The sequence below is a fragment of the Papio anubis genome, chromosome 5 (assembly GCF_008728515.1).
Source record: "Papio anubis isolate 15944 chromosome 5, Panubis1.0, whole genome shotgun sequence".
NCBI classification, from domain to species: domain Eukaryota; kingdom Metazoa; phylum Chordata; class Mammalia; order Primates; family Cercopithecidae; genus Papio; species Papio anubis.
The window spans coordinates 16,159,175-16,176,947 of NC_044980.1; the positions used below are offsets into that span (position 1 = coordinate 16,159,175).

Sequence of the window (17,773 nt, forward strand, 5' to 3'; positions counted from 1 at the left end):
TAATCCCAGCACTTTGGGAGGCCAAGGCCAGCAGATTACTTGAAGTCAGGAGTTCGAGACCAGTCTGGCCAACATGGTGAAACCCCGTCTCTACTAAAAATACAACATTAGCCAGGCATGGTGGTGGGTGCCTGTAATCCCAGCTACTCGGGAGGCTGAGGCAGGAGAATTGCTTGAACCCGGGAGGCAGAGATTGCAGTGAGCCGAGATCATGCCACTGTACTCTAACCCTGGCAACAGAGTGAGACTCCATCTCAAAAAAAAAAAAGAAATCCTAAGGTCCATGAGACAACATTTGCCATGGGCTCATATCATTTGTCACTCTATGAAAAGGTACTGTTACCGCTCCACAAATGGCCATGATGATGTCATGCAGTTTAAGACCGTGGACACATGCAGCCCCCAAACACAAGGAGGGGCCAGGTACTGGTTTCCTCATGTTGGATTTCAAATTCCACAAGAATAAATAAGCTGGTCGGTTTAATGGCTTTTCAGAAATAGAAAGTACATTCTATTTTGAAGCACATAAAAACATTTTCTTGTCAGAAAAGTTCCCCATAACTCACCTCCAAAATACATTCCCTTGTCCATTTTAATAATTTGGAACAGCTGCAGCACAAATTGCTTAAAAATGTTGGGAGAAGCTCACTTCATTTCTTCAATCCAAAATCTACCAAGTCAAGGTTTTCAAAAGGCCTAAGGGTATAACACCTAGTATCAAATTTCACACCCCAAAAAATCAAGTATCATTTGACTTCAGCATGCATATGTATATCAAAACATCATGTTGTATATCTTAAATACAGCCAATAATTTTTTTTTTAATCAAGTATAACTGGCCGGGTGCAATGGGTCACGCCTATAATCCCAGCACTTTGGGAGGCTGAGGAGGGTGGATCATTTGAGGTCAGGAGTTCGAGACCAGCCTGGCCAAAATGGCAAAACCCCATCTCTACTACAATTTAAAAAAAAGAAAAAAAAATTAGCCAGGCATGGTGGTGGGCACCTGTAACCCCAGCTACTGGGGAGGCTGAGGCAGGAGAATCACTTGAACTCAGGATGTAGAGGTCGCAGTGAGCCAGAGGTTGCAGTGAGCTGAGATCACGCCACTGCACTCCAGCCTGGGCCACAGAGTGAGACTCCACCTCTAAAAAATTAAAAAAGGCTGGGCTGTTTGCCATGTTGGCCAGGCTGGTCTCAAACTCCTGACCTCAAATGATCCACCCTCCTCAGCCTCCCAAAGTGCTAGGATTACAGGCGTGATCCCAGCACTTTGGGAGGCCAAGGCGGGTGGATCACGGGGTCAGGAAATCGAAACCATGCTGGCTAACACAGTGAAACCCTGCCTCTACCAAAAATACAAAAAAAAATTAGCTGGGCGTGGTGACAGGAGCTGTAGTCCCAGCTACTCAAGTGGTTGAGGCAGGAGAAAAGCGTGAACCCGGGAGGAGGATCTTGAAATGAACCGAGACTGCGCCACTGCACTCCAGCCTGGGCAACAGAGCCAGACTCCATCTCAAAAAAAAAAATCAAGTAGAACTAAGAAAACTTACAGTGACTCAGTGGCCTCATACAGGGTGCTCATAGAGACCAAGGGACCCAGGTTGGATGTCACAATCCCAATGCAGAAATAACTCATCTAAACAGCATGGTTTGGTCAAGTCAGAAGACACCAAGTCCACAGCCCTGAAGCGCCTCCCCTGGCACTGCTTCACTCCCCCTGGACTGTAAGATTCTGATCAGTAACAACAAGGGATCCTCTGTTACCTCACATGACCACTATGTGCTACATAAATCAGAGGTACGTATCATCGCTATTGTTAACGAAAATAAAACCACAGTGCTTTTCATCATGTAGTCCTGAAAAGCTGCATGTAGAAGATACAATTTGAAATGCACTGGGGAAATGGGTTATTTAAAGTCCATGCTATTGCAGCTAAAGGGAAGAATTGTTAAGAAGTGAGATCCATTATCCAGATTTATTTTGTACTCACCATCCCCCCTCCCCTTTCCTTCTCTCTCAAACACCTCGGCTAAATATGGCAGTGACTTACTTCCTAAATTTTTATCTTGAGTGCAACTTCAGCTTTAAGTTATAGATCCATATGTTCAGTGGTCCACTGGCTCAAACTCAACAGACATGGCTAATCTCCCCCAAACACCTGTTACTTCACACAGTTACAACTTGACAAATGGCACCACAGCCTACCCAAATGAGTAATCCAGTAATCCTACAGAAATTCAGCTTACTTGCCCCCTAAACCCAGTTAAACACTTAGCCTCTACCTCTTGGTATCTCACACACTAACCCCGCCTGACTGGAAGCCCCTCCTTTCTCCTCTACCACACTGTGGCCAAGTGACGCTTCCCCAAAACGCATCGTTGAAGTTGTCCCCGACAGCTTTCATGAGTCCGTTCAAGCTCACTGAGTTGCACAGAGCCGTTCCTTCCTCCATTGCTCTCGACCGCCCTGCCAGCCGGCAGCATGCAACCTTTGTTCTGGCATCTAGAATGTCCTGCATTGGATATTAAATAACAACGCATCACGCTATTTCCTGTCTTTCCACATGATGATCTGCCGCCAGGACAGCCACCCTCCTTCTTGGCCAAATTCCTCTACATATGCTCAAAACTCAGGCCAACTATTAATAGTACCTCAGGGAGGAATCATTTTCTGACCCTCTCACCCCCTCCTCATTGTGACCCTCCTCCTTTGTGTTCCCATGTAAGTATTTTTACCACACCCATTGTCACCCTGAGCTATTGTTCATGGTTTGCCTGTGTCTGTCTTCACTAAGCAATTAGGTGCCTTTCATTTACTCAATCTTCAACAAGCCATTCCTGTAAGCCAGAGTCATTCTGCATCCTTGGAGTCTAACACAGAGCCTGGTACCCAGGCAGGGCAGCATCAGCATCAATATGCTGAGGACACATGATTCCACCACCAATTCACCAAATAAAATTCATGTTTTAACTGTCTTCTAGTGCTTTATGCCCACTACCTTCTATATAACCAAATTGTTTGATGTTGTCCAATTAAACAATTAGAAACATTTCAGCCAGGCATAGTGACTCATGCCTGTAATCCCAGCACTTTTAGGAAGCCCAGGTGGGAGGATCGCTTGAGGCCAGAAATTTGAGACCAGCCTGAGCAACACAAGCCTCCATCTCTACAAAAAATTTTAAAAATACAAAAAATTAGCTGGGTGTGGTGGTGTGCACTCATAGTCCCCACTACTTGGGAAGCTGAGGTAGGACTGCTTGAGCCCAGGAGTTGGAGGCTGTGGTGAGCTATGATCGCACCACTACACTCAAGCCTGGGCGAAAGAGTGAGGTCTAAATAATAATAAATAAAAATAAAAAATAAACACTTAGAAATGATTTTTTCAAAATCACGAAGCATTCAAGTTTGTTGAAAAGAAAACCATCACAAGACACAAGTTGTTAACTGAAGTCAAGGTCTTCAATGTAGAGGCTGGCATTTCCATTTCACTTGAGTGAATTTCTGAATAAAATTCTCTCCTGATTGAAAGGAATCTATCTTTTTTTTAATTATTATTTTTGAGACAGTCTCACTCTATTGCATAGACTGGAATGCAGTGGCACAATCTCGGCTCACTGCAACCTCCTCCTCCCAGGTTCAAGTGAGTCTCCTGACTCAGCCTCCTGAGTAGCTGGGATTACAGGCACATGCCACCACGCCCGGCTAATTTTTGTATTTTTAGTAGAGATGGGGTTTCACCATGTTGGCCAGGCTGCTCTCAAACTCCTGACCTTGTGATCCACCTGCCTCGGCCTCCCAAAGTGCTGGGATTACAGGCATGAGCCAACGCGCCCGTGCAATCTTTTGACAGGAATCTAAACCCAAAGAGAGAGAAGGAAGAAAAAAAAATCCACAAAAAAACAAGTTCCAAATTGCCACTCTCATGTGCTGATGTGGAAGTGGCCACTCCAGAGCATAAATGTTTGGTAAAGTTTTAAAATACATATAGTCAGACAGATGGTTACAATCATCTTTTGGCTACGAGTCTTGATTTCATGTGAAAAAAAAAAAAAAGCCAAAAAAAAAAAAAAACCCAGAAAGTCCCGACAAACTGCACTGTGTTCATCTGTCCCAAGAGCACTCAATGCCAAGACAGTGCTAATCAACCAACCACGCGGCCTTCAGGCCACGCTGCCTCCGTGACAGGCGCGCTATTACTTGACTCGAGCCTTGGAAAGGGATGGAAACAAGCCAACCAAGTCTACCTTGGAAAGACTCAACTCAAGAAAATGAAACACAGATTTCGGCCGGGCGTGGTGGCTCAAGCCTGTAATCCCAGCACTTTGAGAGGCTGAGACGGGCGGATCATGAGGTCAGGAGATCGAGACCATCCTGGCTAACACGGTGAAACCCTGTCTCCACTAAAAAATACAAAAAAACTAGCACGGGCGAGGTGGCGGGCGCCTGTAGTCCCAGCTACTCGGGAGGCTGAGGCAGGGGAACGGCGTAAATCCGGGAGGCGGAGCTTGCAGTGAGCTGAGATCCGGCCACTGCACTCCAGCCTGGGCGACAGAGCGAGACTCGGCCGCAAAAAAGAAAAAAAAATCACGATGAAAAAGAAACACAGATTTCAATTTGCAAGATTCGCAAACAGTCCACTCCACGGCAGGGTATGCCCAGCCTTCCCATGGCAAGCAGGCTGTGACTTCCCTGCAGGTGAACTCGGTTCAACCGGCTGCTAAAATCAATCAGTCTTTCACTGGCTGATGCCTGCTAACACATTTTGCCTGACAGATGCAGGCTTCAAGTTAATTCAGAAGCAACATCAAACACATTTGCAGATTCGGGCTGGAATGCCACCTAACCAAAGGAGGATATTTCTGAAACACCTAAAAATACATCAGCTGTGAAGCATAGTTCGTGCTTACAGAAGCATTTATCTTTAGAAAGAGCCCCACTTCTTAAAATTGGCTCCTTTGATTCTGATCTCTGTGCTGTTTGTTCGGCAAGACCAACAAACTAACCGAAAGGCTGGGTGGAACAGGAAGAGCTTCCTCTGGAGCCAGCCTCAACACCATAATTGCAGGCGAGCGCTGAAGTTCCCTGCAGCTCTCCCCGTGATGTGGTTTTGAGCCATTCCTTAGAGACTGGGAGAGGAGTCTCCTCCGCGCAACTGACCCGGAGCTCCACAATCCCTATAATGAAGAAAATGTGCTTCTCTTCCATTCAGCAGGAAACAACATGCCACACCTCGGAACCTGGCAGCCCTTCCACTCTGGCCACTGAGCTGCCTTCCGTACAACAGAAACCTCTCCTGCTCTTGTCAACGTTGTGCTTAGATGCTGGGTACCTAACAATTTGAGATGATCCAGGGCCAGAGAGCACAAAAGACAGAAGACAGGCACCTAAAAAACACTTGTTCTCACTCTGCTCAGGAGCTTCCAGGACAGTAAGTGCCACGTTTTCACAGCCACAGCACTTGACAAGACTGGGAGACAATGACATGCAGCCTCTTCCTTCACCTCCCTCCCCACAGTCCCCATGACTTTTCTCCCATCTCTACCCTGGTCTAAAACCCTCAGCCCTCCCCCACTGAATTACTGCAACACGCTCTCAGCCCATCTGTCCTTTCTCGTCTCAGCCATATCACTTCCCTCTTAAATCTTCTGAAATGTTTCTTAGAGAAATTCTCCTTTCAGAAAGCTTTAAACAGGCTGGGTGCAGTGGCTCTTGCCTATGAATCCCAGCACTTTGGGAGGTCAAGGTGGGAGGATGGCTTGCGGTCAAGAGTTCGACATCAGCCTGGACAACATAGCAAGATCCCAGTCTTCACAAAAATTTAAAAATTAGCTGGGCGTGGTGGTGCATGCCTGTAGTCCCAGCTGCTCTAGAGGCTGAGGTGAAAGGTTCGCATGAGCCTGGGAGGTCAAGGCCTCAAAGAACTAGGATCGCACCATTGCACTCCAGCCTGGGTGACAGAGTGGGATCCTGTCTCTAAAACAAAATGAAGGCCAGGTGCAGTGGCTCACGTCCATAATCCCAACACTTTGGGAGGCCAAGGCAGGCAGATCTCCTGAGGTCAGTTTGAGACCAGCCTGGCCAACATGGTGAAACCCTGTCTCTACTAAAAATACAAAAATTAGCCGGGTGTGATGGCGGATGCCTATAATCCCAGCTACTCAGGAGGCTGAGGCAGGAGAATTGCTTGAACCCGAGAGGCGGAGGTTCCAGTGAGCCGACATCGCGCCACTGCACTCCAGCCTGGGTGACAGAGCAAGACTCCGTCTCAAAAAAACAAAAAGAAAAGAAAGAAAAAAGGTAACTTTAACTAATATAGTGGGGTCTGTGTATCATCAACCCCAAACTTTCCAGGTGAGCTGTAAGTGGGGGAGGGATGTTCTGGCACCACTGATACCTTAGGCCAGATGACTCTGGAGCTGCCCCAGGCACTCCTGTATGCTTCTCAGCATCCCTGGCCTCTACTCGGTAGATGCCATTAGCATCCCTTGATCATAGCTATGAGACCAAGAATGTCTTTTAGATATTACAAAATGTCCCCAGGGCAGAATCATCCTAGGTGGGGAACCAATGGTTTAAGGCTTCTAACCCCAGGCTGCCCATCCCACCTAATTTCTGCCCATTCCCCAGCAAACATCTGATTCCATGAGCAAAGGCAGCCTTCTCCGCTGCAGTGAGGCCACATCAAACTCACTCTCATCTCCCATCTTCAAGTATGGTGTTCACTGGCCTTTCCTTCTCATCGATTCTTTTTTTTCTCTCTCTCTCTTTTGTTGAGACAGGGTCTTGCTCTGTTGCCCAGGCTGGAGTACAGTGACACCATCTCGGCTCACTGTTGCCTCAACCTCCCCGGCTCAGGCGATCCTCCCACCTCAGCTTCCTGAGTAGAAGGGACTACAGGGCATGCCACCACGGCTGGCTAATTTTTGCAATCTTTTGTAGAGACGGGACTTCGCCAAATTGCCCAGGCTTGTCTTGAACTCATGGGCTCAAGCGATCCTCCCACCTCAGCCTCCCAAAGGGCTGGGATTACAGGCGTGAGCCATCATGCCCGCCTTTCTACCCAACCCTGACTGATCTCATGCCTTTGTAGTATCACCACCACCACCACCTCCACAGGGCTTCCTGAGCCACGCATAGGTTATATCTCTGTACCACAAGCACACACCCTGCTCTTCCTCTCCTTAGCGGGTGTGTATTTGTCCTCGCCAGGTCTTAGCAGGCGGTGGCAGGAGATGAAGAAGTCTAGGCCCTCATCAGACCCTTTCTAAGGAAGGGGGCAATCAGGAGAGTCAACCCCCTTCCCTCCAGGCGGCAAACCCATAGCCAAGAGGTTCAGGGTAGAAACCTGGGGCCCCTGGCTGGGAACTGGGAGCTAAGCAGGGCTCTAGTCTCGAAGTGGCCAGAGGAAGGATAAGGTTGGCGAGGGGAAGTCTCAGGCAGAGGAAGGATAAGGTTGGCGAGGGGAAGTCTCAGCCAGAGGAAGGATAAGGTTGGCGAGGGGGAAGTCTCAGCCAGAGGAAGGATAAGGTTGGCGAGGGGGAAGTCTCAGGCAGGAAGAGCCTGGGAGTTCCAGGAAAAGAATCTAGCAGGGCACAGAAGGCGGGGCTTCTGCACAGGTAGTTACAGCTAGCGCAGAGCGGCTCCAATGCAGGCACTGCAGCTTAAACCATGCAGTCCAGACCTATGGACACTGGCATCAAACTCAGTACGGCCTCTGTCCCCTCAAGGACAAGCGTGGGAGAGGGATGCACCCACAGGAATAGCTAAAGGGCCCAGCGGTAAGGTTCAGGGGCTTCATAAGCACAGTCAAACCCAAGCCTGTGTCAACCTCACATAACCCTCAATGACAGGCCTTCAGCTACCCAAGGCCATGTGCTGTGAGCTGGCCTTGGTGTTATCTCCCCACTCAATTGCAAGCTTTGAGGCTAGGGATGATGTTGTAAACTTCTTCCAAATCCCCCTTAAAATGGAGCCAAGTTCAAGGCAAGAACTTTCTAATTAAACACTTGTTGCTATGGGATGGCTAAGATGGAGAGACAGGTACAAAGGTTAAAGTTCCCAGAGCTTTCACTTCTTTTACTTTAAAACATCCCTGTTAGAGGGATTATGGTATCTGACCTTTGAAAATACGTTAATTTTAAAAACTGGTGTTCAGAAAGATTCAGCTATCAATACAGAGCCAAAGAGGAGGTTAGTGAAGAAAAGGGGGAGTCAACTCTAACTTCACTATTCTGGGTGCTTTTACTTTTTGTGTTATCACTTTCTACTCCATTTCAATAGAAGATGCCAAAAGCTACAAGAAAAAATATTTTCCTGGTTTCTGACAAAGTTCTCAGATAAAAAGACCAGTCCCCAAGGAGAAAAAGCTAACAGAACTCCTTAGCAAAGAATGGCAGCCTCTCCACCTGGCGATGAGCCACTAGCCAGCAACCCATGGAACCTGCCAGCTCAGAACAGAAAGTCAACAAATAATGGAACATCCAGACACCCGCAGGGGGAAAATGCCACAGGAGTCCCTCCTCAATGATATGACTCAAAGGAGACTACCTGGCTGGATGCGGAGGCTCATGCCTGTCACCCCGACACATTCGAATGCCCAGGCGGGAGGATCACTTGAGCCCAGGAGTTCAAGACCAGCCTGTGCAACATAGCAATGTTTTATAAACTAAAAATAAAAATAAAAAAATAAAAAAAAAAAGGAGGACACCTATGGTGGGCAAAATAATGGCTCCTCCCACAAAGACATCCATCTACACTCATCCCAGAGCCTGTGACTAGATAATGTCACATGGTAAAGGGGTTCCGCACAGGTGATTACGAAGCCTGAGATGGGGAGATCATCCAGGGAGGCCCAATCTAAGGGACAGCCTTTCTGGGCTGCAGTCAGAGAGACAGAAGGAAGACAGTGGAGGAGAAAGAGGAAAGATCTGAAGTCACGAGAGGGAAGCAACACATGGTTACTGGCACTGAAGCCGAAGAAAGGGGGCCACAGATCAGGAAACCAGGGAATGTGGGCGGCCTCTAGAAGCTGGGAACAGCCCTCAGGTGACAGTCAGCAAGAAAACAAGGAACTCAGTCCTACAACTGCAAGTAACTGAATTCAGCCAACAGCCACAATGAACAGGAAATGGATCTTCCCCTAGAGCTTCTGGAAAGAGACGCGGCCCTGCTGACACCTTGATTTCTGCTGTGAGACCTATCGGACTTTCAACCTACAGAACCATAAGAAGGCAAGTAGCTTTGTTCTTTTAAGTTAGTACACTTATGTTAATTGGTTATCCAGCAATGGAAAACTAATGCAACATCTCTGGAACAATTCAAGTCGTTTTATTTTTTTTCTCTTTTAAAGATATAGACAGGCACTGCTCCAAGCCAGGATCCCATGTGGAGAAGCGGTGGCTATTCTGACAGGTGGCGGTCTTGTCTCGATATAAGCAGAGTCCAACAGATGCCGGCATCACCAGTAAATGGCTTCAATGATAACTTTTAAAAATCATGGTGGCTGCTTTATGAATAATATACAATTTTGCAAGCCTCAAATGGAAGGTCTACAATGGCATAATTAACTGAACTGAACTGCTAACTGGATGCACAAAAATCCTGCAGCTTTCCCCTTAGAAAGGAAGAAAATGACCTTATTCCAAGACCAAGATCTTATTTATAGTATTTATTGGGCAATTTAGCTATCAAGTTTAACATCATTATCATGAAAAGAAGAAAACAAATAAAAAACTTTTTAAAAGGGTCTGCCTTGTAAACCCCTTGTGTAGGTTTTTTTTTTCCTTCTAATTTACTTTTTCTTGACTATTGAAAATGTACAATAACAACTTGTGTCCAGGTGGGCATGCTGGCACGTGCCTGTAATCCTAGGTACTCAGGAGGCTAAGGCAGGAGGATTACTTTAGCTCAGGAGTTTGAATCTAGCCTGGGCAACACAGCAAGACACCATTCCAAAAAAAAAAAAAAAAACTTGTTTTTTCTCTAACGACAGCAAAGTATGAGTTTGAAAATAGAGACTGAGCATCCCTTGTGTGAAATGCCTGGGACAAAAAGTGCTCTGGATTTCAGTATTTTTTGGATTTGGGAATATTTGCGTATTATGCACTGGTTAAGCATAATTTAAGTTAAATTCAAAATCCCAAATATTCCCAATGAGCATTTCCTTTCAGCATCACATCAGCATGCAAAATGTCTTAGATTTTGAAACATTTTTTGGATTTGGGGTTTTTGGATTAGGTCTAGTCAACCTATCTGCACCTACAAGAGACATACACCAATAAAAAATTTTAAAATCCAGGTTCACATTTTATCAACTACAAGACTATTTGTAATACGAATGGCATTTATTTTATAAACATTTATTGCACAACTACCAGGTGCCTGGCAGTGTCCTTGGCTCAAGGAAGACAAAATAAGTCCTTGACAAACCTAGCAAAGAAACTGCCATGTAAACAAATAGTTACGTGACAGTGTCAAATATTTAATACTGACAACAACGCATGCACAGTGCAGTGGTCATGTGGATACCTATGCAGTGGTATTCCATGGGAAAGAGGTAGTTCCCTGGTCATCAACAAAGAGATTTTTGAGATGGGAACAGACAAATAAATGTGCATTATGTCAGCTCATGCAAAACACAGAATGCGTCGCCACTTTCACACCAACATGTATAAACATTACCTTTTCTGAACATATGGAAAATATTTTAATCTAAAGACTGAGGGCAAGCTAGCTCAGCAAGTCAGAGGACTACAGCATGATTGAATTTCTCTGGACAGGGCTGTTTGAAAACATTTGGCAAACATCAGGTTGATCTGACAAAAAAAAACACTTTCACAGTGTAAAAAAAAAAAGAAAGGCAAATACACTCTTTTTTTTTTTTATAAACTGAGGAAGATTTAGCAGTGTAAACCCATAAATATCTAATTCTTTCTCTTTCCCAGCTCCTTTGTCAGTCTAAGGTTAGATAAATTGGAAGAACCTGAATATTAAGCATGCCTTGAGTTTCAGTTAGCATGTACTATCCATTTGAAGGCTGATTTTTAAAATTTATTTATTTATTTATTTATTTGGAGATAGAGTTTCACTCTGTTGCCCAGGCTGGAGTGCAGTGGCGTGATCTTGGCTCATTGCAACCTCTGCCTCCCAGGTTCAAGCGATTCTCCTGCCTCAGCCTGCTGAGTAGCTGGGATTACAGGCAAGCGCCACCATGCCCAGTTAGTTTTTGTATTTTTAGTAGAGACGGGATTTCACCGTGTTAGTCAGGCTTGTCACAAACTCCTGACCTCGTGATCCACCCACCTTGGCCTCCTAAGGTGGTAGGATTACAGGTGTGAGCCACCGCACCTGGCAAACGCTAATTTATTATTAATCATAATCACAACCATATTGGCAAAGAGAAATGTAACTCCTAAAGAATAAAATTTACTAAAAGATCAAGAGTTTTTAAAGTATTATTATTTTGGCTCAAAAATTATATAAATTTGAGCTGGACAAGAGAAATAAACATATATAACCAGTTGCCTTTAGTTTCCTATAAAGACTTGCAAACAGGCAGATGGAAAAGGGGAGAAAACCTGCAGGTCAACTGATCCTGACAGATAATGCAGTACCTGTACTTTAATGTCAAAAATGTATTACAGAAGTGATTTTTAAATATCACTTCATAATAGAGGTAGAGTCACATTTCACAGAAGTTGAGAGAAAAGTGTGCATGACCACTTTTTATGTATTTCTCCATTCAAAATAGCAAACAGGAATTCCACAACTTAGAAAGATGGGTTCCCTTGAATGCAAGTATCACCCTAGTGTGGGCTCCAGAGCCAGGAAAATAACTGAAAATCCACAGAAAGAGAAAAATCCAGAAAAGACAGCTTGAGTTCAAGTACTCATGTCTACAAGTTAACATTTTCCCTCAGTCAGTCTAACAACTCCGTGACTTCTTTCCGTAGCAGAACACTTAGAAACTGAATACAACAGAGCGTATTCACAAGAAGCAAGGTCAAACTACCTCAATGTGCAGAAGATCCTTCCACAGAAAGTAAATCCCACTAATAAAATCTAGGCAATAAACTCTAGGAAAACATGATTTATTGACCCAAGTTTCTAAACTGGCAAATCCCTTAAAAACATAGTTTTACGGCCTGGTGTGGTGGCTCAAGCCTGTAATCCCAGCACTTTGGGAGGCCGAGGCGGGTGGATCACAAGGTCAGGAGATCGAGACCATACTGGCTAACACGGTGAAACCCCGTCTCTACTAAAAATACAAAAAAATTAGCCGGGCGAGGTGGCGGGCGCCTGTAGTCTCAGCTACTCGGGAGGCTGAGGCAGGAGAATGGCGTGAACCCGGGAGGCAGAGCTTGCAGTGAGCTGAGATTGTGCCACTGCACTTCAGCCTGGATGACAGAGTGAGACTCCATCTCAAAAAACAAACAAACAAACATAGTTTTACTTAGATTAACAAGAGTTCTCAAAAGGCAGGAAATACTCCCTGAAAAGAAAAATAAGCATTCACTCAAACGTGAGGATCTTTTTAAAGGAATTACAATTGGAACTTACATATATTTGATTTCTCTTATACCGCTGGAATAAGTTATACATGATGGAGCCGCCGTGGAGCTCTGTCAAGGACGCCATGTCATCCACGCCCTCCTCGTTCGTGGGGTGCATGGCAGTCACCTTCTGGTGGGTAATTGTGCTCTGCTTGTAAGTGAATACCTGAGGGAGGGAGAGGAATTCAATTATTTCATTATCAGCAGTAAGTGATTTTTCATACAAGTGTCCCAAACTGACAATACAATCTCGGTATAATTTCAGCAAAAAGATTCTAAATTGGACAATAAAAAAATATATTGCAAAAATCTTTTTCATTTTAGGTCACCTATATATTTGTCTCGCTCTCTCTGTGTACGTGTGTGTGTGTGTGTATGTTTTTTGTTTTGAGGCATGATTTCATTCTGTCACCCAGGCTGGAGTGCAGTGGCATGATTACAGCTCACTGCAGCCTCCACCTCCGAGGCTCAAGTGATCCTCCCACCTCAGCCTCCCGAGTAGCTGGGACTACAGGCGTGCACTACCAGCCAGCTAATTTTTGCATTTTCTTTTAGATACAGGGTTTTGTCATGTTGCCCAGGCTGGTCTCAAACCCCTGGGCTCAAGCAATCCACCTGTCTTGGCCCCTCAAAGTGCTAAGATTACAGGCATGAGCCACAGAGCCCAGCTGTCACCTATATATTTCTAAAAGAAGCAGTTATTTTGACCGGTGCTATCAGACATTCCTAAAAGATATTAGTTCAAGTACGAACATCTTTTGGGAGTCACAGAAATTATAAACTTATAGTTCACTTCTCTGCATTATTTCTCCATTTGATATAAATCAGTAACAAGACACTTTCCAAGTTTTAGAAAGTAATTTGGTTTCCCTATATAATGTTTCCTATTGAATCATATAATTTAAAAGCTTTATAATAGTTATTCCATTTAAGTATTAATTTAAGTACTTTAAATATGATATACATTCATATTGATTAAATAGTCTATATATCTGTTCAAAGACTGTAACGTATTATCACAGGAATATTTAGAAAATCTCCTTGGACAATATTCCCTTTCAACTAGGATATATAGCATTTGTGTACTCTCTCGGCAGAACAAATGCAGTCTGATTTAAAATAAATTTTTTTTTTTGTTTGCTCAAGAACCTATCTTTTTTAAAATTCCAAAAACAGCAACAAGCACTATAGACATGTTGTAGCATGTACATAAGGTGACTCTGGTACCGTCAGATTGCTGAATTTGCATGGATTTCTAATGTCTACTCAGTGCTCTTCGTCCTAAGTGATTTGGTTCAGGATTAACCACCTCACATTAAGCTCCATCTGTTGACCAAAGCTTGACCAGCTTCACAAACTCAAACAATAACAAAATCATTTGATTGCAGAGTTCCACTCCATATTTACTCATTTACTATAGTTGGTAGTTTTTAAATACTTGGATTACAATCCTCCTTTAAGTAAAATAAAAACATCAAGAGATTTTTTTTTAAAAAAGACATAAATAACATGAAAAGTGCTCAGCCTTCAGACACGCACACACTAGCATGTGCATGTCTGCACACAAAACAATTTTCTGCAATCATATGTGTGGAATGTTTTTATTGGAGAGACTATTTTTAGATACTGACTGGCTGCCTACATGGCAACAAATGGCATGTTATTGCAAAGCAGAATGACACACTAAGAAACGCGAAAGTACCAATCCAATGGTTTTCATGAGCCATGACAAATGGCATGTTTCACTCTGCTAGAGAAAATTACAACTTCGGCAGTAGCATTTCTGCCACATGAACCACAACAGTTGGTCAAGCCAGTCCTGAGAAACTGCGAGGCCAAGGTTGGGACCCACCCATCTCTTATGAAGAAAAGCCACTGTCCCCAGCTGCTTCCTGGGCTCAGACATCCACCAGGAGAGGAGACAGTCCTGGCGGCCCCATCTCATGGCAAGGTGGCCAACGCTGCTACATGAGCCCCACAGGGCTGGCAGAGGCCTGGGGCCACCTAGGGAGTAGGGTAGAAGTGCTTCGCACCCAGAATAACAAGGTATTAACGAAGCCACAAGGTCATTCAAGAGCGAAGAAACATATAGACCCTTTTTAAGTCATCAACACCATGCAAGTTAAGAAACAGAAATTTAGGCCACAGTCGAAACAGCCTTGGGGCAACCTAGAAATTCCCAGAAGTTAAACAGCTAGAACGCCCTGCCTTCCCCCAGCACACCACATCCCCGTGATGCCAATCCAGGCACGTTTTCAGAAGAGCTACAACCAGACAGGTACTTGCGTCTTTCAAAGAAAGTGCCGACCAGGGTGGGGCAGAAACAGAACTTGCCTGCTGGTCAACTCTCAGCCAACTACGTGGTATAAAGAAGGGCCCGTGTCACCTGCCAGCTCCCGGCACACTCCTGAGGCCTCATCTCACTCTGCTGGCTTGAGGCTCTTGCCAGTACAACTCGAGTTCCCTTCCCAGATTTTCTTCTAGGCAAGAAGACAGGGCACTGAAGCCAGCACAACTATCTCCCCGTCAAGCCCCTGCAACCTCACCACCAGCAAGTCCTTCTCAACGTGAAAACAAACAGCTTCCACCAACTGTCACTCTACGTATACTGAGAAATCCAGATTTTGAAGATTTAGAATATTAGAATTTTTACTTATATTTATATTGATACATATTCTGCTTTCTGGAAATAACCATACATAATACTCAGACATTACAAAACATAGACACTAATTATTTTATATTTTACATATATGTAATATACACATTATACATATTACATATAATGTGTATGGTGTATGTATTTCACACATATATAAAACATCTTATATGTTATATATCTTATATGTATTTTACATCTATAAAACATCTTATATATTACATATTATACATATAAAACACCTTATATATAAGATCTTATATCTTAAGATACCTTATATCTTAATATTTTATATAAGATGCTAATATACATATATGTATAATATGTTTTATAATGTATATATGTATAATATATGATGTTTTATATATGTATCTATTACATGTATAAAATATCTATATAAGGTATATATATAAAATGACTGAATGTTTACATCCTATGTAATTGTCTTGCTGTTCCTAGTGCATCAAAAAAGACAAATGTGTATATCCTATGTCTTTTTTGCTGCACTAGAACAGCAAGACAATGCATAGCCCAAGTGAACAGTTCAGCACTGGAAACCATCACTGAAAAATATGGCTATAACCTGTAAACTAGAGTTTCTCACCTTCATACATTTGACTTCCTTTCCTCCTTTTTTTTTTTTTTTTTTTTTTTGAGACAGAGTCTTGCTCTGTCTCCCACGCTGGAATGCATTGGTGCAATCTTGGCTCACTGCAACCTCCTCCCGGATTCAAGTGATTCTCCTGCCTCAGCCTCCCTTAGTAGCTGGGACTACAGGCACGTGCCACCACGCCCAGCTAATTTTTTGTATTTTTAGTAGAGATGGGATTTCACTGTGTTAGCCAGGATGGTCTCGATCTCCTGACCTCATGATCCGCCTGCCTCGGCCTCCCAAAGTGCTGGGATTACAGGTGGGAGCCACCATGCCCAGTCCCTTTCCTCCTATGTTTGGGAGCACATTACGCATGCCCATTCCAGGGGTGGAAAAATCAAGAGAACTAGAACCATTCCTTCTCAGGACCACAGGAAGACAGAATCATGATGGGAGACAATAGTTACATGAATAAAACAGAAGGCTAGGAACAGAAAAAAAAGAAACATTATGTCAAGATACAGGATTGCAGCTGCTTAAAACAATGAGTATTTCAAAAAAAAAAAGAGAAGAGAATAGTAGAGAAGAATGTATTTGTGGAGGAAAGGCAAGGATAACCATCCATTCAGAGGTGGGCTCAAGTTTGTAAAGATCTTAGAACATTGTCTGGCATTCAGAAGGTGCTAAATTAAGTATCTGATACATTTAGAAATTTGGGGAGAGCATCAGGAAGAATAGCTAATGGATGAGGGGCTTAAGACCTAGGTGATGGGATGGCATGTGCAGCAAGCCACCATGGCACACGTTTACCTACATAACAAACCTGCACATCCTGCACAGGTACCACTAAACTTAAAGTTGGAAGGAAAAAAAAAAACATAAGTCAAGCAAATAATTCCTCTGAGGAAAAAACTTTAGAAATTTAGAAAATCCACTCATTCCAGCAAATTTTTAAAAATTGTTTGGCTGGTGTGTTCTAGGCATTGGAGATGGAGCTTACATTCCAATTCAGGGGGAGAAAATAAGAAACAAATATACAAGTGAATAGACAGTATCGCAGGTGGTGATGGAGTCTATGAAACATAACGAAGGTAAGGGTGGACTAAGGAGTACCTGCGGGTTATAATTACATCAGGTATTTGGGGGCAGCCCGATGGATTAACATTAAAGGAGAAACCCTAAGGAGGTGAGAAACAGAACCAGCCCCCTGCGTTCTAGTGTCTTAATATGTTATTGGGTGAGTGAACACCTGATTTAATTTGGAAAGATTTCAAAGGATTAATGAGACCCACAATCTTACTGAAGAATTTGTCTCACAAAAAAAAAAAAAAAAAAAAAAAGAATTTCTTAAGAGAGATTCCTGAACTATCAAAAGTCACCTCTATGTGCAACAATTAGCAGGGTATTAGTCGTGCAAAGTGTACAGCAGGAAAGAAAACTAAGTTTACAGAATGGGATTATTGGCTGGGCTCAGGAGCTCACACCTGTAATCCCAGCAATTTGGGAGGCTGAGGCAAGCAGATCACTTGAGGCCAGGAGTTCAAGACTAGCCTGGCCAACATGGTGAAATCCCGTCTCCACGACAAACACAAAAATTAGCCAGGCATGGTGGCGTGCGCCTGTAATCTCAGCTACTCAAGAGGCTGAGGCATGAGAATCCACTGCACTCCAGTCTGGATGACATAACATAACATAACATAACATAAAATAAAATGCCAGGGAGGGGCAGGGGAATTTTTTTTTTTTTTTGAGACTGAGTCTTGCTCTGTCATCCAGGCTGGAGTGCAGTGGAGCGATCTTGGCTCACTGCAAACTCTGCCTCCCGGGTTCACGCCATTCTCCTGCCTCAGTCTCCCAAGTAGCTGGGACTACAGGCGCCCGCCACCATACCCGGTTAATATTTTTTTTTATTTTTAGTAGAGACGGGGTTTCACCATGTTAGTCAGGATGGTCTCAATCTCCTGACC

General features: G+C 43.9%; 1 protein-coding gene, 1 long non-coding RNA gene and 1 pseudogene across 3 annotated transcripts in view; 2 read left to right on the forward strand and 1 right to left on the reverse strand.

Moving 5' to 3' along the window:
* Positions 1-17,773, reverse strand: part of MYO10 (myosin X) — a 283,038-nt gene that overhangs the window by 146,103 nt on the left and 119,162 nt on the right. For both annotated transcript variants that reach the window (XM_031666095.1, XM_031666096.1), the window contains one exon: positions 12,563-12,721. In XM_031666095.1, the coding sequence (XP_031521955.1) occupies positions 12,563-12,721 (159 nt within the window). The remainder of the gene's footprint in view (positions 1-12,562; positions 12,722-17,773) is intronic.
* LOC108586244 overlaps positions 1,721-17,773 on the forward strand; it is a 35,507-nt gene continuing 19,454 nt past the window's right edge. Inside the window, exon 1 of the long non-coding RNA XR_002522443.2 lies at positions 1,721-1,801. This is a non-coding gene — a long non-coding RNA (uncharacterized LOC108586244). The remainder of the gene's footprint in view (positions 1,802-17,773) is intronic.
* LOC101026551 lies at positions 8,476-17,748 on the forward strand (annotated as a pseudogene).